At 50.8% G+C, this 22,917-nt stretch overlaps 1 protein-coding gene across 11 annotated transcripts in view; it reads right to left on the minus strand.

The window, feature by feature from the left end:
* Window positions 1-21,408: 21,408 nt before the first annotated feature.
* The window catches only part of LOC135975005 (butyrophilin subfamily 1 member A1-like), a 48,159-nt gene continuing 46,650 nt past the window's right edge, over window positions 21,409-22,917 (minus strand). For 5 of the 11 annotated variants that reach the window (XM_065564956.1, XM_065564957.1, XM_065564960.1 and 2 more), the window contains one exon: window positions 21,411-22,353. In XM_065564956.1, coding sequence (XP_065421028.1) covers window positions 21,794-22,353 — 560 coding nt within the window. In that variant the 3' untranslated portion in view covers window positions 21,411-21,793. Of the gene's footprint in view, window positions 22,354-22,917 lie in introns of all 11 variants that reach the window. The other 6 variants (XM_065564958.1, XM_065564962.1, XM_065564955.1 and 3 more) reach the window with 3 other exon arrangements.

Raw genomic sequence — 22,917 nt, forward strand, 5'->3', positions numbered from 1 at the left:
GTTAATTTCCATACTGATTTTACAGAGATGATTTTTACCTTTTTCTTTAATTAAAAACCTTCTTTTTAAGAACCTGATTGATTTTTCCTTGTTTTAGATCCAAAGGGGTTTTGGATCTTGATTCACCAGGAGTTGGTGGGAGGAAGGAGGGGGGATGGTTAATTTCTCCCTGTTGTAGATCCCAGGGGGGGGGGTTGGAACTGATTCACCAGGAGTTGGTGGGAGGAAGGAGGGGAATGGTTAATTTCTCCTTGTTTTAAGATCCAAGGGGTTTTGGATTTGTTTTCACCAGGGATTTGGTGAGGGTTTTTCAAGGCTTCCCAGGGAGGGAATCCATTGATGGTGGCAGCCGAACCAGAGCTAAGCTGGTAGTTAAGCTTAGAAGTTTTTCACGCAGGCCCCTACATTTGTACCCTAAAGTTCAAAGTGGGGATCTCAGTCCTGACATGGTGGATAGCGGTGGGATCATTTTAAACCCAAAAGCCAGTGAGATTTTTTTTTTCTCCTTCTAGCTGCTTGGAAAGCCGAGCTGGAAGTAGATAGATGCATATCTTATCTCTCCTTGCCTGAAGGCAGAGGTGTTAAGGTTTTTTTTACAGGTCCTTTGTTAAGAGAAGGGTTCAATTAGCAAATGACTGGTAAAAGGTATTTACAAGCTGAATTGTTTTTTTTTTTCTTTTTACATCCTCGGGAGTAGCTAGTTAGAAAGTTACTGTTAACTCTGCAGCAGCCAGAGCTGAGAGCTTCCCAGTTTGTCAACTGCAAAGGGGGTTACCCAGCACAAGAAAACAGGAAAATGACTACCAAAGAAGTAGCTAACAAAATAGAACTGGCCAAACTAGAAGCAGAAGAAAATGAAAGAAAACATCAGAGACTGCTTCAATTAACAAAACTCGAGACAGAGCAGAGAGAAAGAGAAGAAAAAGCCAAAGAGGAGGCCCACAAGAGAGAGATGGAGCTGAAAGAAAAAGAGATGAAGATGAAAGAAAAAGAGATGGAGCTGAAAGAAAAAGAGATGGAGGAGACAGAAAAAGAAAGGAAGCATGAACTGGAAGTAGCAAAGGCTAAGCAGGATGCACCAGCCAATGCTAACAACCCCCCTCCAGGTACCACTTCCCATCCCAGAAAATTCCCCATCTACAAGGCAGGCGATGATACTGAGGCCTTCTTAGAAAATTTTGAAAGGGCCTGCCTTGGATACAGCATCACTGCAGACCAGTACATGGTAGAGCTGAGGCCGCAGCTCAGTGGACCCTTAGCAGAGGTGGCGGCTGAAATGCCTAAGGAACACATGAACAGTTATGAACTTTTTAAAAACAAGGCCAGACTCAGAATGGGGCTAACACCCGAGCATGCCCGTCGGCGGTTCAGAGCCCTAAAGTGGAAACCGGATGTGTCATTTACCCGTCATGCCTACCACATTGACAAAAATTGTGATGCCTGGGTATCAGGAGCAAATGTTAAATCTCTGGAAGATCTGCTTTCCCTAGTAAAAATGGAGCAGTTTTTAGAGGGTGTTCCTGAGGAAATAGAAAGGTACATCCTAGATAGGAAGCCCAAAACTGTAACTGAGGCGGGGGAGATTGGAGCCCAATGGGTGGAGGTGGCAGAAAAGAAAAAAACTAGTAGCAGTTGGAGCGAATATCAGAAGGGGCAAGCCGAAACAAAACCTTACCACCGGGGACAACCCAAGGCCCCACCCACATCCCAAGGGAAACCCCAGACGCCTTCTCACCCCACCACACCAGTCTCCACCAACCAACCTCGTCCCGGTGATACCTTAGCAGGGCGATGTTTTAAATGTAATGGACTGGGACATATAAAGGCTCACTGCCCCAAGAACCCCAACCGATTACAGTTCATTACACCCCAATCACACCAAAGATCCCCAAACCCAGATGCCTCTCTCATACCCTCAGAGCGAAGGGAAACCTTGAGAGTGGGCGGAAGGAAGGTTACCGCTTGGAGGGACACTGGGGCTCAAGTGTCAACTATCCACCAATCCCTAGTGGACCCCAAACTCATCAACCCAGAGGCTACAGTGACAATTCAACCCTTCGTGTCACAATCTGTAACCTTGCCTACAGCCACGTTGCATGTCCAGTACAAGGGCTGGTCAGGAATGTGGACTTTTGCAGTCTATGACAATTATCCCATTCCCATGCTGCTGGGGGAAGATTTGGCCAACCATGTGAAGGTAGCCAAGAGGGTGGGAATAGTCACCCGCAGCCAGGCTAAGCAAGCTTTCACCCCCATCTCTGTTCCTGAGCCGTCCACCAGGGCCCCGTCTGTGTTACCGGAGACCCAGACAAAGGTGGTGGAACTGGATCCTCTGCCAACGACTGCAACAGCCGTAGTGGATCCAATCCCAGAGACCCAGCCAAAGCCAGTCCCAGAACCGGAACTGGCAACGCAACCAGCACCAGAACCATTGCCAGCCCTGAGTCCAGCGCTTGCAAACCCGTCTACAACTCCAATGCCAGAGGGCACCAGCGAGCCTGAACTGGCAGAAGCAGCAGATAACCCTACCCAAGAGGCTCAGCCAGAGCCTGAGTTACCACATAGTGCACCAGCGGACAGCGGTTCACAGTCAATGGAAACAGCCCCAGCACCTGCATCACTTCCAGAGGGACTAAGCCCCAGTCCACAGTCCAAGGAGGAACTGATGTCTCCAGCATCAAGGGAACAGTTCCAGGCCGAGCAGGAAGCAGATGACAGCCTTCAAAAAGCTTGGGCGGCGGCGCGGAGCACCCCACCGCCTCTCAGCTCTTCTAACCGATCCCGGTTTGTTGTAGAACAAGGACTTTTATACAAGGAGACTCTTTCTGGTGGGCACCAGGAAGACTGGCATCCTCAAAGGCAGTTGGTAGTTCCCACTAAGTATCGGGTAAAGCTCTTGAGCTTAGCCCATGATCATCCCAGTGGCCATTCTGGGGTGAACAGAACCAAAGACCGGTTGGGGAAGTCCTTCCACTGGGAGGGAATGGGCAAGGACGTTGCTAATTATGTCCGGTCTTGTGAGGTGTGCCAACGAGTGGGAAAACCCCAAGACCAGGTTAAAGCCCCTCTCCAGCCACTACCCATAATTGAGGTCCCATTTCAGCGCGTAGCTGTGGATATTCTGGGTCCTTTCCCAAAGAAGACACCCAGAGGAAAGCAGTACGTACTGACTTTCATGGATTTTGCTACCCGATGGCCGGAAGCAGTACCCTTAAGCAACACCAGGGCTAAAAGTGTGTGCCAGGCATTAACAGACATTTTTGCCAGGGTAGGTTGGCCCTCCGACATCCTTACAGATTCGGGAACTAACTTCCTGGCAGGAACCATGGAAAGCCTGTGGGAAGCTCATGGGGTGAATCACTTGGTTGCCACCCCTTACCACCATGAAACCAATGGCCTGGTGGAGAGGTTTAATGGAACTTTGGGGGCCATGATACGTAAATTTGTAAATGAACACTCCAATGATTGGGACCTCGTGTTGCAGCAGTTGCTTTTTGCCTACAGGGCTGTACCACATCCCAGTTTAGGGTTTTCACCATTTGAACTTGTGTATGGCCGTGAGGTTAAGGGGCCATTACAGTTGGTGAAGCAGCAATGGGAGGGGTTTACGCCTTCTCCAGGAACAAACATTCTAGACTTTGTAAGCAACCTACAAAACACCCTCCGACATTCTTTGGCCCTTGCTAAAGAAAACCTAAAGGATGCTCAGGAAGAGCAAAAGGCCTGGTATGATAAACATTCCAGAGAACGGTCCTTCAAAGTAGGAGACCAAGTCATGGTCTTAAAGGCAATCCAGGCCCATAAAATGGAAGCGTCGTGGGAAGGACCATTCACGGTCCAGGAGCGCCTAGGAGCTGTTAACTATCTCATAGCCTCCCCCACCTCCAACATAAAGCCTAAGGTATACCATGTTAATTCTCTTAAGCCCTTTTATTCCAGAGAATTAAACGTTTGCCAGTTTACAGCCCAGGAAACAGATGACGCGGAGTGGCCTGAAGGTGTCTACTACGAAGGAAAAAAGGATGGTGGCGTGGAAGAGGTGAACCTCTCCATGACCCTTGGACGTCTGCAGCGACAGCAGATCAAGGAGCTGTGCACAAGCTTTGCACCAATTTTCTCAGCCACTCCAGGATGGACCGAACGGGCATACCACTCCATTGACACAGGTAATGCTCACCCTATTAGAACCCCACCCTACCGGGAGTCACCTCATGCCAAAACTGCTATACAAAGGGAGATCCAGGACATGCTACAGATGGGTATAATCCGCCCCTCTAAGAGTGCATGGGCATCTCCAGTGGTTCTAGTTCCCAAACCAGATGGGGAAATACGCTTTTGCGTGGACTACCGTAAGCTAAATGCTGTAACTCGTCCTGACAACTATCCAATGCCACGCACAGATGAGCTATTGGAGAAATTGGGACATGCCCAATTCATCTCTACTTTAGACTTAACCAAGGGGTACTGGCAAGTACCACTAGATGAACCTGCTAAGGAAAGGTCAGCCTTCGTCACCCAGGCAGGGGTGTATGAATTCAATGTACTCCCTTTCGGGGCCCCAAAATCCTTTTCAGGGTCACAGCTTTCCAGCGGACTGTCCCCCATTCTGTAAGGTGCCGCCTGACTCCTTTGTTACTGGAAGTATGGGTTTGCATATGGCTTTATTAAAACCTAATTATTCAGTAAGTATTTTAGAAGAACTAGCCCATTAGAGAGAGAATCATGAATTACTCAAAGACAATGAATGGAGAAAAGCAGCAAGAGCAATCAAATACATGTTTGGTTCTGGCTTATTTCCTTGGTCTTAAAAAAGAGTAACAAAGACCTGAGTCTCCTCCCTCACAATAGCCCCATGCTCACCCAATCAGCATTTCAGAGTAGCAGCCGTGTTAGTCTGTATCCGCAAAAAGAAGAACAGGAGTACTTGTGGCACCTTAGAGACTAACAAATTTAGTAGAGCATAAGCTTTCGTGGGTTACAACCCACTTCTTCGGATGCATATAGAATGGAACATATATTGAGGAGATATATATACACACACATACAGAGAGCAAAAACAGGTGGGAGTTGTCTTACCAACTCGGAGAGGCCAATTAATTAAGAGAAAAAAAAAAAGTATGCTCACACTTCTTATCAAACTGTCTGTACTGGGCTATCTTGATTATCACTTCAAAGTTTTTTTTTCTCTTAATTAATTGGCCTCTCCGAGTTGGTAAGACAACTCCCACCTGTTTTTGCTCTCTGTATGTGTGTGTATATATATCTCCTCAATATATGTTCCATTCTATATGCATCCGAAGAAGTGGGTTGTAACCCACGAAAGCTTATGCTCTACTAAATTTGTTAGTCTCTAAGGTGCCACAAGTACTCCTGTTCTTCCAATCAGCATTAAGACTCTGAGAATCCGAAAGCTGAGAGTTCTCACCAGATGTCCCAGGTCACCACCGGAGGGAGTCACTCTTAGAGCACTATTCCAGCCACATGTCTTTGGGAGGGCCTCTGACAATGAGAGTTGGAGTGCAACAACCCCCCCCACCCACACACACACATTCCACATGCACAGACAGGTCCTGGTGGTGAATGGAGAGCAGGGGAAAAGGACAAAGATGCAAGAGAAGAAGAGAAAGGAGGGAGAGACAGGAAAAGGGAAAACAAAAAGGAGAAACCCCAAATGTCCCCAGTAATTCTAAGGGACAAAATCCTAGATCGGAAATAAATTGCTGATCCCACAATCTAGTGTTTTCCTTTCCTAAAAATCAGCCGGCACCTGATGGATCAGACTGAACAGGTTCCAAACCTCTCGGAGGCTCTTACCTTCTATACAGGGACATCTGTTTTCTAGCAAAATCAGTAAAAGAAAAGGAGAAAACTCCGAAGAGGGTCCTCCTTGCGCTCACGTACGTGAAAGTGAATTCTCTCTCAGGCCTCAAGGAGAGACCTCAAGAAGGAGAAATGCTGAAGCAAAGCCACAGTGATCTCCAAGGTTGCCCCTGTCCTGCACTCCTGTCCTGCTTGGCTGATGTCAAGATCTCTCTGTGAGATCATCGCCTCCCCACCATCTTTGTCCAATAGGCTGAGGTCCTGCCAAAGGCCCTTGTGATGTCACTGCCACACCCACCCCTCCCATGCAGTGCTGATGTCCTGCCCTGTCCAGCCACATTGGATGTTTGAGCTGCTTCCCCTGGATCACCCCACTCAATGACTCTTCATTGTGGGGATGACATCGACTACACAGTAGAACACGAGAGGCCCCCCTTGAACTTGGCTGTCGCCTAGGGCGCCAAGTGGTTGGAGGTAAAAAGCAGTGCCCTGGCTCGGCAGCGAGGAGCCACCTTCCGGAGGACCAGAGAGCCAAAGCATCAGCTTACGGGTGCGGCGAGCTCAAGCCATGGAGGAGCCGGTGTGGTGCAGGGGGGCAGCATCCCTGCAAAGGCAGCAGCGTCGCTATCGGGGAGCAGCCGCACCCCCCGCCCCTCCTGCCCAGGCTGCGCCCGGCGCCCCCCCGGGGGCTTCTGCAGGCTGTAGCAGATGCATGCAGGCAGCGGCCCCCATGCGCCCCCCAGCTCCCTCCTTGCCATGCTCATGTTCTGTGGCTCCCAGGTGTGTGAGCCGCCACTGCCCCTCCCGTAGCAGGCTCAGGGCCCTGAACCTGCTCCAGGACAATTACTTACTAGCTCCATAGTACAGTGTGTACAAAGAGATGTGAGTGGGGGAAGTCTGTGTGTAGTGCCTGGGAGATGGCCTGAATGGAGACTGGAAAAGGGCAAGTTAGTCATTTTCATCCTCCCTTTGCCTCCACTACTGGCTGCCGTCTGTATGATGCTGATGCTTGATTTAGAGGAAAAGAAGTGGGATATTGGATCTTCTCATTTTGCCCACTCTCCCATCCACTCTATTTAGAATCCCCAAGACTTGATTTTAATAAATCATTTCTATAATAATTCCTCATTTTTTATACTGAGTCATATTATTAAGTCCTGCCTAACTATAAAGACAATTAAATTCCACATTTTTGGACAATACCAGTTGCTTCTGTGAGTTGCTGAAAATAAGAGCCCCTTTCAAAGTGAATTTTATTTTATTTTCCATATTCCGTTGTGGTATTTTCATTTCTGGAGGGTCTTCCAATAAAAGTGTTTTCCATCTGTGACTGTTTGTTCGTTTACTTGTTTGTTTCAAAATGTTCTTCTGATTGTGTAGGATTTGCAGTATGCAGCAAAATCTGACCAGTCAGATTTCCTGATCTATCATCTTTTTCCTGCTTTGTCCCTAACTTTGCTGTCATTTTCCACATTGGACACATGAAAGACACATTTATTTCATTCAAAGATAGAACCGGGGTCATCTTAGAGTGCTGGTCGCTACGTATCTTATGTATATTTGTTTAATAAAGTATTAAATTTATTTCGTGATATAAAATATGTGATAGACCCAGACCAGTTGGGAACAGCAGAGTAGCAGAAGGGAGATATACTGGCCACTGGATAAGTAGTTTTCTGTTCCCTGAGTGACCAGAGCAGGGCTGCTCCAGGCTAATAGACGACCTGACTCCAGTTAACCTGCTAAGAATCAGGTGAGGTAGTTAAGCACCTGACTCTAATTAAGGTCCCTCTGATGCTATAAAAGGGCTCACTCCAGTCAAGCCAAGGGGAGTGGAAGTGCGTGAGAGGAACTGGGAGCAAGAGGCTGAGAGTGAGTAGGCGTACTGCTGGAGGACTGAGAAGTAGAAGCGTTATCAGACATCAGGAGGAAGGTCCTGTGGTGAGGACAGAGAAGGTGTTGGGAGGAGGCCATGGGGAAGTAGCCCAGGGAGTTGTAGGTGTTGTGCAACTGTACCAGGAGGCACTCTAAACAGCTGCAGTCCACAGGGCCCTGGGCTGGAACCTGGAGTAGAGGGTGGGACTGGGTTCCCCCCATACCTCCAAACTCCTGATCAAACACAGGAGGAATTGACCTGGACTATAACTTCTACCAGAGGGGAAGGTCTCTGGACTGTTTCCTGACCCACAGGGTGAATCTGTGAAGCGAGCAAATCCGCCAATAAGCGCAGGACCCACTAAGGTAGAGGATGAACTTTGTCACAACTAATATTCCTTTTGCAGTACATGCAATAGTGTGAGTGTTGATTTGAATAAGTGCAGAAATTATCACTCAGAAAACTAGACTCCTTTCCTATTCCAAAATAAGGAACTCATTCCTCTAACTGATAGCCAGAAATAACTGTATTATGCTGAACTTCTGAATTGTTTATATAAACATTGGGAACAATACGTAGAAATTGATGCTGTATACACTCACATCACACACACATTCAATACAATGGAATTTTACTTTAAGTCTGCAGATCTTTAGAAATTATGAGTAAAAATGATCAGAAGGGGTTTTCAGAAATTGTGAAGAAATCCATCACCCTTTCCCATTTCTTATCCTCTTCTGCCTTTTGATGGATATTGTTTGTCAAGATGAAGAATTTTTAAATGATATCACATTTCAATATTTACTACTAATTACACACAAACAACATAACAAATAAAATAATTATAAATGTTGATCATTGCTGTCAGTTTCACTTCAGGATTATTTATAGCTTGAAGAGCAGATTATTTTTTCCAGCACAGGGAAAGCTGTAGAACTTGCCAGTAGACACTCAGCTTTCTCCATTCAGTACCATAGAATCCTAGAATATCAGGATTGGAAGGGACCTCAGGAGGTCATCTAGTCCAACCCCCTGCTCAAAGCAGGACCAATTCCCAACTAAATCATTCCAGTCAGGGCTTTGTTAAGCCTGACCTTAAAAACCTCTAAGGAAGGAGATTACACCACCTTCGTAGGCAATCCATTCCAGTGCTTCACCACTGTCCTAGTGAAAAAGTTTTTTCCTAATATCCAACCTAAACCTCTCACACTGCAACTTGAGACCATTACTCCTTGTTCTGTCATCAGGTACTACTGCGAACAGTATAGATCCATCGTCTTTGGAACCCCTTTCAGGTAGTTGAAAGCAGCTATCAAATCACCCCTCATTCTTCTCTTCTGCAGACTAAACAATCCCAGTTCCCTCAGCCTCTCCTCATAAGTCATGTGCTCCAGACCCCTAATCATTTTTGTTGCCCTCCGCTGGACTCTTTCCAATTTTTCCACATCCTCCTTGTAGTGTGGAGCCCAAAACTGGACACAGTACTCCAGATGAGGCCTCACCAATGTCGAATAGAGGGGAATGATCATGTCCCTCAATCTGCTGGCAATGCCCCTACTTATACAGCCCAAAATGCCGTTAGCCTTCTTGGCAACAAGAGCACACTGTTGACTCATATCCAGATTTTCATCCACTGTAACCCCTAGGTCTTTTTCTGCAGCACTGCTTCCTAGCCATTCAGTCCCTAGTCTGTAACAGTGAATGGGATTCTTCCATCCTAAGTGCAGGACTCTGCACTTGTCCTTGTTGAACCTCATCAGATTTCTTTTGGCCCAATCCTCTATTTTGTCTAGGTCCCTCTGTATCCTATCCCTACCCTCCAGCGTATCTACCAGTCCTCCCAGTTTAGTGTCATCTGCAAACTTGCTGAGAGTGTAGTCCACGCCATCCTCCAGATCATTAATGAAGATATTGAACAAAACCGGTCCCAGAACCGACCCTTGGGGCACTCCGCTTGAAACCGGCTGCCAACTAGACATGGAGCCATTGATCGCTACCCGTTGAACCTGACGATCTAGCCAGCTTTCTATCCACCTTATAGTCCATTCATCCAGCCCATACTTCTTTAACTTGGCGGCAAGAATACTGTGGGAGACTGTATCAGAAGCTTTGCTAAAGTCAAGGAATAAGACATCCACTGCTTTTCCCCTCATCCACAGAGCCAGCTATCTCCTCATAGAAGGCAATTAGGTTAGTCAGGCATGACTCGCCCTTGGTGAATCCATGCTGACTGTTCCTGATCACTTTCCTCTCCTCTAAGTGCTTCAGAATTGATTCCTTGAGGTCCTGCTCCATGATTTTTCCAGGGACTGAGGTGCGGCTGACTGGCCTGTAGTTCCCCGGATCCTCCTCCTTCCCTTTTTTAAAGATGGGCACTACATTAGCCTTTTTCCAGTCATCCAGGCCCTCCCCCGATTGCCATGAGTTTTCAAAGATAATGGCCAAGGGCTCTGCAATCACATCCGCCAACTCCTTTAGCACCCTCGGATGCAGCGCATCCGGCCCCATGGACTTGTGCTCGTCCAGTTTTTCTAAATAGTCCTGAATCACTTTTCTCCACAGAGGGCTGGCCACCTCCTGCCCATGCTGTGCTGCCCAGTGCAGCAGTCTGGGAGCTGACCTTGTTTGTGAAGTCAAAGGGATTTCAAGTAACAAGCCCACCTGTAAACATGTCTAAAATATTACCTCTGTATTAACACAATAAATGGGAACTGAATGTTAAACATTGTCAAAGTTCAGTCAGATACCCCTGGTGTATTAATATAGCTGCTTCTGTCTGTAGCTAGAGCAGACACCGTGCTAGTACTAATTACCAATCAACGCAGGATAATCCATCCATTGGTGCAGCCTGAGCTTCTCCACCTCCTCCTGCAACCTCTTGAAATTCAGTTTTGTGTGCTCGACCTATCACGTTTTACCAATATCAACTGGCTCTCTGACAGCATCTCCAGTTTCCACTGCAAATTTAAGGTCACCTCCTTTGCAACTTCTTCAGGTTGATTTTTTTTTTCTCTGCTTCTCTACTTTTCCCTTCTGATATGTTTCTGTAGCTGCAGGCAGCTATTCTGGCTGGGCCTAATTGAGGCATGTGCTAGCTGATCATATTTAGCTCGGCTGCAAAGTCTTTTTATTTCCTTATTTTGATGTCATCAGGAAGAGAGAAGAATGTGTTATAAAAAGTAACAGTGTGATTTATAAAGTGTGGAATAATAACGATACTATGACTATACTAGCATGAATAGTACTACACAGAGTCCATTCCCAGTGTTGTGACTGGATAATTGAATTTAAAATTCAAGTAGTATTTGGCCAAGCTTGTGAGGACTTACGTTCAGCTCAATTGCCTTTCGCTATTTTGTTTTCCCATCCGTCATGGGACCTTTCCCATGACAACGTCAGAATGTCGTCATATCCAATTCATTCCAGAATTTCAGGGGATGTTGAAGTCACCAATGGACAGAATCCAATTAACTTTGGAGGGAATGAAATACTGAAAGAGGGAAAATGGGGGACACATGTAGATGCTGTCATCTATTAATGGCACTTATTATCACCTTGCAGAATAACAATATTTCTGCTCATCCTTCCAATACATTTTAACATATTGATATCCTGAATCATAGAAGAGAAATAATTGTTCACCTGACTAGGAGCTGTGGGGCAGATACTCAGCCAGAGGGAGAGAGGAGGCGTCATTATTTCCTTCCTCTTTAAAGCCTGTTCCAAGTAGGGAATAGAAAGTACTAGGGGGGAGGATCCACAAAAGGATCTAGCTATTGCAAGGCTGAGTGTCACATCACCTGACTTTTAGGCACCTAGACAATCACAGGAACGATACTATGATCCAGAAAGACAAGTAAGGTTCCTAGGCGCCCTATAAACTGAATGGGGAGAGAGAGGCCCCTAAAAATAAAATGCATAAAAGCCAGCACACTTGGTGGTAAACCACCTAAAATACCAAAGGGAACTACCAACAAGATGGAGGAGTTAAGCCCAGGGCCGGTGTAACCACTAGGTGAACTAGGTGGCTGCCCAGGACGCCAAGATTTGGGGGTGCCAAAAAGCAGTGCCCCCCAATTTTTTTTACACTATTGCTCCCAGCGGGGAGATGGGCCACTCGCAGCAGCATTAGCACCTACCTCTGCGGGCGTCCTTTGCAACCGCGGGCCCCACCACCTCCCTCCACCACGCCCCACATCACTGCCCACCCACACCCCCGTTGCCAGCCCAGAGCCGCCTCCTCCCCAAGCCGCATCGCTCCCTAGCCTGCTCCCTCTGGCTCTGGCAGTCCTGGACGCCCTGCCGCAGCAGTGGCTGCTGCCCAAGGGCTGCTGGCTGATCGGAGCAGGTGACATCAGCCCGCCTGCAGCTGGCCCTATTGACAGCAATGCAGCGGCAGGGATGGGGGAAATGAAGAGGAGACCATGGCCACCGGACCACCTGCGGGGGTGGATCATGGCCCTGCCAGAGGATACAGGGTTAAAGAGCTGCAAAAGTGTAACCGTCCTCAGCACGTGCCACCTTCCAAGGCTTCATCCCCCTCCATCCCTGCAGCCCTGTGGAGCAAGGAAATAGAGCCCTATATTTGGGGAAACTAAGGCAGAGAACAGGGACATGAGTTGCCCAAGATCACCCGGGGAGTCATTGTCAGAGTCCTGCTTTGAACACAGGAGATCGAGGCTCCTAGTTCTGCACTGGCTCAGACCATTAGACCAGAGGCCTTCAAACCCTGAGCTCTGCACCTGCCCACACAAGGTATTAATCTGGGATGCAGGGGCAGCACACTGCAAGTTTTCAGTGAAGAAACACGGCTGTCTCGAGCCCTTATGGCTACAAGGAAAATCTTCCAAAGGTGATGGGCATCTAGCCGACACAGTTCTGTCGGCCTGAGTCTGCAGCCAGCCTGGGACAACAGTTCTAGGAAATGCAGCAGTAACTGTTAAGTCTAATTACAACACCATCAGAGCCAGATTTTCATGTAACATGGGTGACCAGTTGTGTGGTGCACAACCACTGCACGTGTGCGAGCCACTCAGGTTAAGTGCAGTGGCGTTAAGTGTGTGAGCAACTCAGGTTAAGTGCAGCTGGGCAGGCTGCAGCACCCAAGAGATTTTTGTTCTCCCACTGAATGACAGCAGATGCACCAGTAACTTTACTAGGTAGAAGTTTAGTGACGACATTAGGGCCATATCCTCCCCACTCCCAGCATTGGGCCAACTGGCCCTCATCATTCTCCTGATTGCTTGTATTGTGATTGATGGGAGATCTGCTGTGGATTGAGGGGTGTATATGGACCTGCCTTTGCAGGCTCAGTCCTGGCCCAGCATTCGAAATAAATTGCCTTGAGTTTCAGAAGTACTGAGAACCCTGGAGTTCCCACAGACATCGGGGGAACCGCAGGTGTTCAGCATCTCTGAAAATCAGGCCCAGAATGACACTGATACCTCTGCCCTGGGCCAGAGTTCTCTGAGTAAGGGGCTTCATCAGTGATTGGTGTGGGGCAGAGTAAAGCAACCAGGACGGTCATGACGGAGGCTGGAACTCTGTCCTCACCTCAAACCTGTGGGGAAGACAGGCCTTCAGACACCTCCTCCCACCTGCATTGCACTTTCCAGCCCAGGAGCAAGGAACCATTTCACACCTTAGCGCTGGGGGGAGCTGAAACCCAGAACGGGGAAGTAACTTGCCTGAAGTCATCCAGTGAGCTGGTGGCAGGGTGGAGAATAGAAGCCAGATCCCGACTCCCAGCTCTGTGCTCTGATCCCCAAAACAGCCCTTTCTACATCCATGGGGCGGAGGGCAGGAGGGACTCTAGTCACATGCAGGAGACCCAAGGTCATTTATTTTCATTAAATATGTAGACGAAATAATGAAATAAATAAAATTTCAAGGCGAACGTGTATTAATTCTAATGAACAATGCCACATTATGCAGTATTCATTTTTGAAAGTTTATAATAAGCGATGCTCCGGGGGGACGGGCGGAGGATGGGGGGGCACAAGGTGGAAGTTTCGCCCAGGGCACAAAATATCCTTGCACTGGCCCTGGGTGCATGTCCACGTTCCTATGAAGAAGTGGTGAAGTAAGTAATGAATTTACACAGGCCAGGCTCCTGACCAGTGCAAGGCAGCATAATTCTGGGGTGTAAGGCAGGAGGGCTGGGGGGAATTGGCTGGAGCCTCCCTATTGACGGTCCATGAGTGGCTGGGAGATCATTCATGTAACACTGCTGGGTGTGTCTCTGCCTGTGAATGGCTGTGTATGTGCAGTGTCTGTCAAGGCTAGTAGCTTGACACCAGCAAAACAGGGTGAAAGGCAGCCCCGGTTGGTGGGTTTGGAGGGCTCAGTGGTCCCATAGTCCAGGTTGTGCTGTGGGGACCCGTCACACCCACCTCCTCCTCTCAGGTGAGCCCTCAACCTCTCTTCCCTCCCCTGTCACCCATTCCCACGTATTCCCATCTGTATAATCCCCCATCCCTCGATGCAGAACTAAACCCCTCTTCCCCATGCCGCCTACTCCTCTGCCCCCAACACCCCTCTTCATCCCAGCCAGCCGGCAGACGTGTATTTTTTTTCTTACATTCAACTCAATTCATTTCACCTCTATGTTTTCATAATGATCTGACAGTGGTGAATATGGGGGTTCCAGGGTGCTGCTTTGATGTACTGAGGCCTTACCTTCAACTCAATCCATCTCACCTCTGTCTCTAACACAATAATGGTTCAATGCTGCATCCGATCAATTCCAACACTTCAGCAAATGTTCTGGGCATCAGCGGGCAGAACTGCCCTGATTGTGTCAGAAATCTGGAAGCAGGAAATGGGAGACCCTTGGGGCCCCTGGCACTGGGTGGGGTGGGCAAATGTGGGACCTTGATGAAAGAGTTGGGGGTAACTGAACCTTTAATCCCCTCTGTGGTCTATTGAGAAGCCACCTACAGCAATGGGAGCGACAATCATTCCTGGTGGGGAAGCCCCTGCCCCAGCCAGTTTTGTGCTGGTGAACAGGTCAGGGATTTTGCAGGAGGCCTCCACACGCGCTGTTTACACCGGTTGGTGAAAGTCTCCCTCTAACTCCTCCCAGCTGCGAGTGATGCAGACTCAGCAGAAATTCTGCCCACAGTTCAAAATCGAGGCAGACTGGGCGGGTGAGAGACTCCTAAAGATGGAGCGGGGGTGAGGTGGGGGGCTGCAGCAGCCTGGGCCCTGGGAGAGGAACAGGGAGGTGTCCAGTGCGACTCACCAGGGGCTTTTGCTTAGGGGGCCTGGCCCTGCAGAGACCTGTCACCAGCAGGGGCAGCTCCTCCTTGGGGGAGGGTGGAGTGAAGTCCCAGCAGGAATGTAACTGCTGTGCAGTGCAGCTGACACACTGTAGGGGGCAGCAACACCTCCTGCCATTTTGGAATCCTGAAGGCTGCAATACACCAGGCTGCTACCGATGCCTGTGCCTCACTTAGCCTGCAGGCAGCACAGGGAGAGGCCCAGAGCAGGGCACAGAGGTGACTGTGGGGCTGTTTCAGCTCATAGGCACTGAGAGGTCTCGGGGGGGCTTGGTGATGCAGAGTTCCAGAGGCAACATGGAATAATGGGGTGCCCAGTGCTGGCCCTGGGGGGATGGTTCCCCCCAACCCCACAGATCTCACTGCCAGGATGTTTCCCCTGAGACTCAGCCTCACTTTCCCCTTTGTTAATTTCTCCCCATCCCCCCTGCTGCTTTTGCCCCTCATTTTTTTATGTTCAAAAACAGAACCAGAAACAACACAATCCCCCAGATGGTGGCCACATAAAATACTGACCCTAGGACCAGTTCTCCATCCACATCTCACACTCCCCATGAGACCCCCTGGTCTCAGTCCAATCTCTGACCACAGTCCTGCATGTCTGGATGGGTCCCTCCACAGCTGGGATGTGCAAATCCCCTCATGCAGCCCCCTCCCTCCCACCAGCTGGGATGGGGGACTGTGGAAATTCTGGAGGATGCAGCCACATTAACATTGGCCTCCCGCCTCCTTAGACGCAGTTGGTGGGGACAGAAATGAGGACACCCCAGGAGGGGGATGTCTTGAGGGACCTGGGATTGTTCTGGGGGTGCCCAAAATAAAGGCTCACCAGGGCTGATGGGAACTTGGCCCCAGGGAGGGTGTTGTAGGGCCCTGAATGGCAGCAGGGGCCACGTTTCTCTGGGTCTCTGTCTCTGGTTTGTTTGTTTCCCCAGCTGCCCCCACCAGAGGGCTCTGGCTATTGCTCAGGGAGGGGAGGCTGCTCGCTCCTGTCCCTGGACAGATGCTGCTGCAGCCGCCATTGTGAACCAGGAGCCCAGGCCGAGCTGAATTATGATGCTTTTTTCCATAATCCAATACTGATACTAGAATTCCCTCCCATTTCCTGCCCGTCCCTGTAATTCTCAATAAGGCTGTGATTGGGCCATGGGATTTTTAGTATATTTCACTGCAGAAGTGTGGGAAAAACACAAGGAGTCATGGAAAGGTCACTTGGCAAGACCTGATCTGGTTTTAGCCCCAGACGGAGCAGCATGAGGGGTCACTCTCCACCCAATGGGGGCTGCTCTGTGTGTGACTGGGACCCTCCTCACCTCAGGCAGCACCCAGAGCGGTCACAAATCTAAATTTAATTTCCCACCATCACCACCACCTAGGGTGACCAGACAGCAAATGTGAAAAATCGGGACGGGGTAGGGGTAATAAGAGCCCATATAAGAAAAAGACCCCAAAATCGGTACTGTCCCTATAAAATCAGGATATCTGGTCACCCTACCACCACCCAGCCCTGCCACTGACACAGGCAGCAGGGAGCCCTGAGTGACGCACATTAACAGGGGCAGGGTGGGGGATGGAGCCAGAAGATCCCATGGCACTTGGGGGTGGGGGGCAGCAGCAGAGGAGGGGCAGGTGATTGACTGTTGGGGGTTGGGGTCTGGGTTTGGTTAATTATAAATAATTTGGGGGAAGGGGGAACAGTCTGCAGAGGATATTACATCAATATTTAATGCGTAGTTGGGAGTTTAAGGGGTCCAGCCCACTGGTCCGTTAGCAGCGAGGCAGCACCGTCCCCCACATTCTGTTCTATTCAGTCCTTACAGCCCTTCATCCCCGCAGGGTCCCAGTGCGTCTAACTGGGCACCAGCCACTCGACTCGCATTCATCCCCTGGGATTCTCTCCTGCTCCCTTCTCTCCCCAGTGCCAGGGATTTTCACTCTGTGTACCCATTGGTGGATGTGGTGCCTGCCGTGCTCTGTGCGCTGGGGACTGGGGGCAGGTCTGACACGTCCCCTGGCACTGAGAACCCAGCGTGGGGATGTTTGGGGGGTTCTCAGATCCTGCGGGAGTTTGTCTGATAGCCTGGGAGCGGCTCCTCAGCAGCCTGGCAGATCCCAATCAGCAGCTCTGTGAGTGTAGGGATCCCACTCCCGCTAAGGCGCAAAGATTCAAGATGATCACACTAGCAGCAATTATTCCATCTCTGGAGCGGGGAGATTGGTTCTCTGCCCTTGACGTACACTATGCCTATTTCTACATCTCAATCCTACTGTCCCACAGAAAATTCCTTTGATTTACCTATGGGCAGGACCACTACCAGTACAGAGTACTTCTATTCAGTCTCTCACTGGCACCCAAAGTATTCTCCAAGGTCCTCTCTGTCATAGCAGCACATCTACGAACATTGGATATCGTAATCTATCCATATCTAGATGACTGCCTTCTCAGTCCTTCAAAGATGCCCTATGAGCCACACAAAGGACATTTTTGCGCAACTGGGTCTACAACTCAATACCCAGAAATTGGCCTTGACTCCACTAAAGCATTTGGAGTTTATAGGGGTTGAACTTGATGCAGTTTAAGCAAGAGCATTCCTCCTATTGCACAGATTCAACTCTCTGACCAGTCTCCTAGAGACTGTTCAGGCCAGCCCACAAATGACAGCAAGAAATTGCCTTCATTTTCTCAGGCACATGGTGTCATGCATATTTTTGACATCTCATGCCCAATTACATATGAGGTATCTACAGACATGGCACAGATATGTTTAGAGGGATGGCTCAGTGGTGGGAGAGGGATAGCTCAGTGGTTTGAGCATTGGCCTGGTAAACCCAGGGTTGTGAATTCAATCCTTGAGGGGGGCATTTAGGGATCCGTCTGGGGATTGGTCCTGCTTTGAGCAGGGGGTTGGACTAGATGATCTCCTGAGGTCCCTTTGAACCCTGATATTCTATGACTCCATCCAGGGCTTCCCCTCCACAGCACCTTCCCAGCACTTGTCCCTGATCTGCACTGACCTTTCTGCTGCTGGCCTCCCACTGGGGCCATGGGAAATGACAAGGGAGGGGCCAGCACAACCTGCTCTGTCCCTGCGTGGTCCCAATTCTGCTCATTGTCAGGCAGCCAGGCCAGGAATGAAAGCCAGGAAAACAAGAATAATGTAACATGGATCCCAATGACATCTCTATTGGGTCTGTGAAATGACGGGGTTAATGTCACACCCAGCAGCAGCATCTCAGCACACAAGGGGGATACAGAGATACACACAGGAAAGTGAATGTCTGTGAGGCTCTCATGACTCCCATAGTGTGTGTGGGCTGCTAAATCACCCGTGTCACTAGGTGTGTGCGATGAAGCCCTTTTAATACTGCAAAGTCAACCTACTTCCAGCCTCCCCTGTCTGACCTCAGCACAACACTCGCCCAGCTCAGGCTCACCAGCTCCCTTGCCACAGACGGCACTGAGGGCGGGAGCTGCTGGGTACAGAGCAGAGCAAGGAGGGGTTAGGGGTGCGGTTGTACAGGAAGGTGCCCAGGTGAAGGACGTGGAGTTGGGGAGGAGCCGTGTGATCAGGTGAACATGTGTCGAGAATGGGGAACAAGCTGCCTGGGCTCCTTCCTGTGAGCGGGTCCCATTTACCCAGCCTGGGCCCATCACTCACACAGCCCTGGGGCTGGGCTCTCACTCCCCTTCCCCTGGCCCAGCCACCAAATCCTTTTCCCCAGCTCACTCCACCCCTGCATCGCACTGGGACCAGCTCCCCCACACGGCTGAGTCTGTAGCGCAGAGCATCCCGTACAGCAGGGCCCTGGTACTCTCACTCCTGCCTCCGCGCTGGCCCCTGGGGCTGTTTCACTCCCCTCCATGGGCAGAGACTCCCCCAGGGCAGGAAATGCCGGGAGGTTCCCATCTCGGAGTCAGATAACCCCATTAATGCCCCTGAGAGGACCTGGGAATCCCCCAAACCCACTCCCCCTATTGCGCAGACACAGCCCTGCCAGGTAACGCTGAGTAGGGCCCTATCAGCGCAGATAAAGGTCTCTCTTGTGCTGGACACTGTGTGTAACAGGGATGTACATTCCTTTATCAGGCCCTGCTCAGCATCCCAGTCATGGCCCCTCAGTGACACCACAGACAGATCTCTATTGCAGTGACTGGCTACAAGAGCTTCCTGAACCAATGCTTCTTCCCCAGTGTCGCTGAGATCCAGGTCTCAGCGCGGCTCCCAGAGGCTGCTCAAGGAGTGTTGTAGGGTTCCTGGCTTAATATTGCAGCAACAGTGAGACACTCAAACCCAGGAGGAAATGGGCAAAATTTGGCCCCATCCCAACTTTTAAATGGGGGATGGGTCATCCTGGGAAGTAGACACCAGAGGACACGCAGGTAAACAGGTCAATAACAGTTCCCTGCAAAGCAGTGTGGGATAGCTATTGGAGGACTGCCAAAGTGGTGTGCAGCAGGATTGTGTGCACTCAAACAATAGACGGATGGAACTTTATTCGCAGCATGGGGATCCACTTTGCAAGAGGATTCCAGAGTTCACCATGAAAGCAGAATTAGTGTGCTGGGCAGGACTGTGGTATGTGTGCACATACGATTTTAAATCAAATTAACTCAACTTAATCCAGTTTAAACCCAATGTATAGACAAGTAAGGTGGCCACTGACACATCCCCAACTACTGGACATTACAGAACTTCTGGAACAGGATGGGCCCGCCCTCGTTGGCTTGACCCTGCCCCTGCCATCATGACTTCCCAGGCATCACGCGTGCAAAGTCACACTGTACAGAGAACACTGTGGGGACTCTGTTTTGTTAATTGATTTGAGAAAAAGAAAGGAAGGGTCATATCTTGATTACCAATTATATGTAGATAGAAAATTAAAAATCAAATGACTTAATGCTGACAGAACTTCAAAGACTATTATATAATCTTGGGGGAGTTCACTTAAATATATTGCTTAATTAATTCTAGCATTTTTTCACCTATTAATTTTCAAAGATGTAGTGCAGGAGGTGGGTGTATGTGCCCTGCCATCCAGAGAGAACCAGTCAAGACAATAAAGAGAGGGGGAGAGAGAGCAGCTGCACATGTGTGTAGTTGTGATGTTTATGACACGTGTACATTATAACCGAATAACCTCCTCTGACAATTTAATGGTTTATTTTGTTAGGATAAATATTTTGGATTTCTTGAAATTCCACAGTTGAAATATAAATGACTTTATTTAGAGAAGTAAAACTTCAATATAGACTTGAGGGAAGAATAAAAAAAATAAATGTAAATAATTCCAATTCTAAAAATACGTTTAGATGCTTGTTTTTGAAATACTGTTGAAATGTAAAATTAAAATGTTCTTGTATTTACACCTTGTTACAATAATATTTTCTAAATTAGAATAATCTTTTTTCTTTCATATTTTACGTTGAGGTTTCACAGGGGTAGAAAATTCTGACAGGGGTAAATGACCCCATCCACTCCCATCTGCTACCCTTGGGGCAGGGGACGGGGAAGGTGAGGGCTGGGGGTTGCCAGGTGTCTGTTTTTCGACTGGAACCTCTAGTTCAGGCCTGCGCAACTCGTAAAGCGGCGAGGGTCATATTACTCCAAAGAAAATAGCCGAGGGCCGAAACCCCCCAGCCCCGCTGAAACCCCACCCAGCCCTGTCAAAACACACACACCCCCGCACTCGCGTAAGGCAGCACCTCCTGCTGGTCTTCTTGGGAATTAGCTCATCCAGCCGTTGGAGCGCCCTCTGCAGGCCAGTGTCCCGCTGCCGCTGGCCCCGTGTTCCTCCCAGACCCTGGTGCCCTTTGATCTGGCGTGCTGCCCCTGGCAATACCCCCACACTCTGGCTCGCCCGCTTACCTCTTCAGCTGCACATGTAACACAAAAACCTCTCTCCCAATTGCCCCCCGCCCCCCGCCTGCTTGCCTCCTCAGCCACCCCTCCCCCACCGCCGGCTCCTCATCCCCCTCTGGCTCACTTGCTTCCCCGCTCACCTCCTCAGCCCCCGCTCCCCCACCGCCAGCTCAGCTGCCCCCCGCTCACCTCCTCAGCCCCCCCTCCGGCTCACCTGCCCCCCCGTTCGCCTCCCCAGACCCCCCTCCCCCACCGCCAGCTCAGCTGCCCCCCGCTCGCCTCCCCAGCCCCCCCTCCGGCTCACCTGCCCCCCGCTCGCCTCCTCAGCCCCCCCTCCGGCTCACCTGCCCCCCCGTTCGCCTCCTCAGACCCCCCTCCCCCACCGCCAGCTCAGCTGCCCCCCGCTCGCCTCCCCAGCCCCCCCTCCGGCTCACCTGCCCCCCGCTCGCCTCCTCAGCCCCCCCTCCGGCTCACCTGCCCCCCCGTTCGCCTCCTCAGCCCCCCCTCCGGCTCACCTGCCCCCCCGCTCGCCTCCTCAGCCCCCCCCCCGCTGGCTCACCTGCCCCCCCGCTCGCCACCTTAGCCACCCCTCCCCCACTGCCAGCTCACTTGCCTGGTCTCTTACCTCCTGCCACTGGCTCACCCTCACTCTCCGGAGTCCAGCCTCACACTGGCCCCTTCACCACCCCGCCCACCTACCGGCCAGCCAGCCAACCGACCGTTGGCTTCCCTACTCACCTCATGCGGGCCGCACAGTGAGCCCAGCTATTCACCCCCCCGCGGGCCGCATGTGGCCCGCGGGCCGTATGTTGTGCAGACCTGCTCTAGTTGAACAGGGAAACTGGCAGCGTCCAGTCAGCACAAAAAGTCCAGTTGCTGCAGTAACTGGCTCCCACCACTGGGGACGGGAAGAGCAGCAGGGCTGGGAGGGGTCAGTCTGTGTCGCGGGGTCACTGTCAGGGACAGAGATTCCCTCCGGCCTCAGCTGGGACCGGGCAGATTATCAGGGGAGCTGCATTTTCACCCTCATCATTGACACCAGGATAGAAATAAGGGCGGAGCGTCCCGGAGAAGGTGTCAGTGAAAGTGAAGAGATGGGACCTGTCAGTCACATTGTAAAATGAGACCTCGCCCGCCTCATAGTCCAGGAAAATCCCCACCCGGCTGGGCCTGACGCTCACGGGGAGGGGAGTTGGGGGGGAGGTGAGGGCCTCATATTCCCCATCCCACAGCCAGACCAACCAGTATCCATTCCCAGGTGTGTATGTGACCTGCCCCTTCTTCGTCACAGATTCCCTACAAACCCCCAGGTCCCACTCAGTCTTGTCTCCCACCTCCACCTCCCAGTAATGCCTCCCGCCCGCGAACCCCTCAGCGCCCAGGACACAGACATGAGAATCAAATCTCTCAGGGTTGTCGGGCAGATCCTGGTGTGTCTCCCCGAGTCTCACACGTTTCCGATCCTCAGACAGGACGAGTTTGGGATGAGCCGTGTCTGGATCCAGAGTCACGTCCACTGGGGAGAGAGTCACAGAGTCAGGGCCGGGGGCAGGGGCTGGTCACTGGGATCAAAGGGAAATTAACCTGCATCCCCGTTAATCGCTGGGCGGAGGGGCGGGGAGGTGTTGTTGCCTGAGGGGAGTCAGGGCCCTCTGCCTGTGAGGAGACAATGAGGGGAAGGGCAGGAGGGGGGGGGAGAGAGGGTGAGAAGCTGTCACTGGAGGCAGGGGAGGGGAGAGGACAAGAAGATGCTGGGAGAGGAGGGGGAGGTAACAGGAGCAGAGACGATGGAGGGAGGGGCAGAGGTGAAGGGCAGGTACAAGGGCAATGTGGGGCCAGAGAAGCAGGCACCAGGAGGGCAGAGGGGGGTGAATGGAGGGGCAGGTTCCAGGGGGCTGCAGGGACTGAGGGGACAGGTGGGCATCAGGGCAGAAGAAGAGGATGGACCCCAGGGGGCACAGGGAAGCAAGGGAAGGGGCAGGCACCAGGGGGCAGAGGGGTGTGAGGGAATGGGGAGCTCCAATGGGACAGGGGGAATCAAGGGGAGGGTGAGTTGCCAGGGGGTGAGATGATGAGGAGT

Source organism: Chrysemys picta, chromosome 12 (genome assembly GCF_011386835.1).
Source record: "Chrysemys picta bellii isolate R12L10 chromosome 12, ASM1138683v2, whole genome shotgun sequence".
Taxonomy (NCBI): Eukaryota; Metazoa; Chordata; order Testudines; family Emydidae; genus Chrysemys; species Chrysemys picta.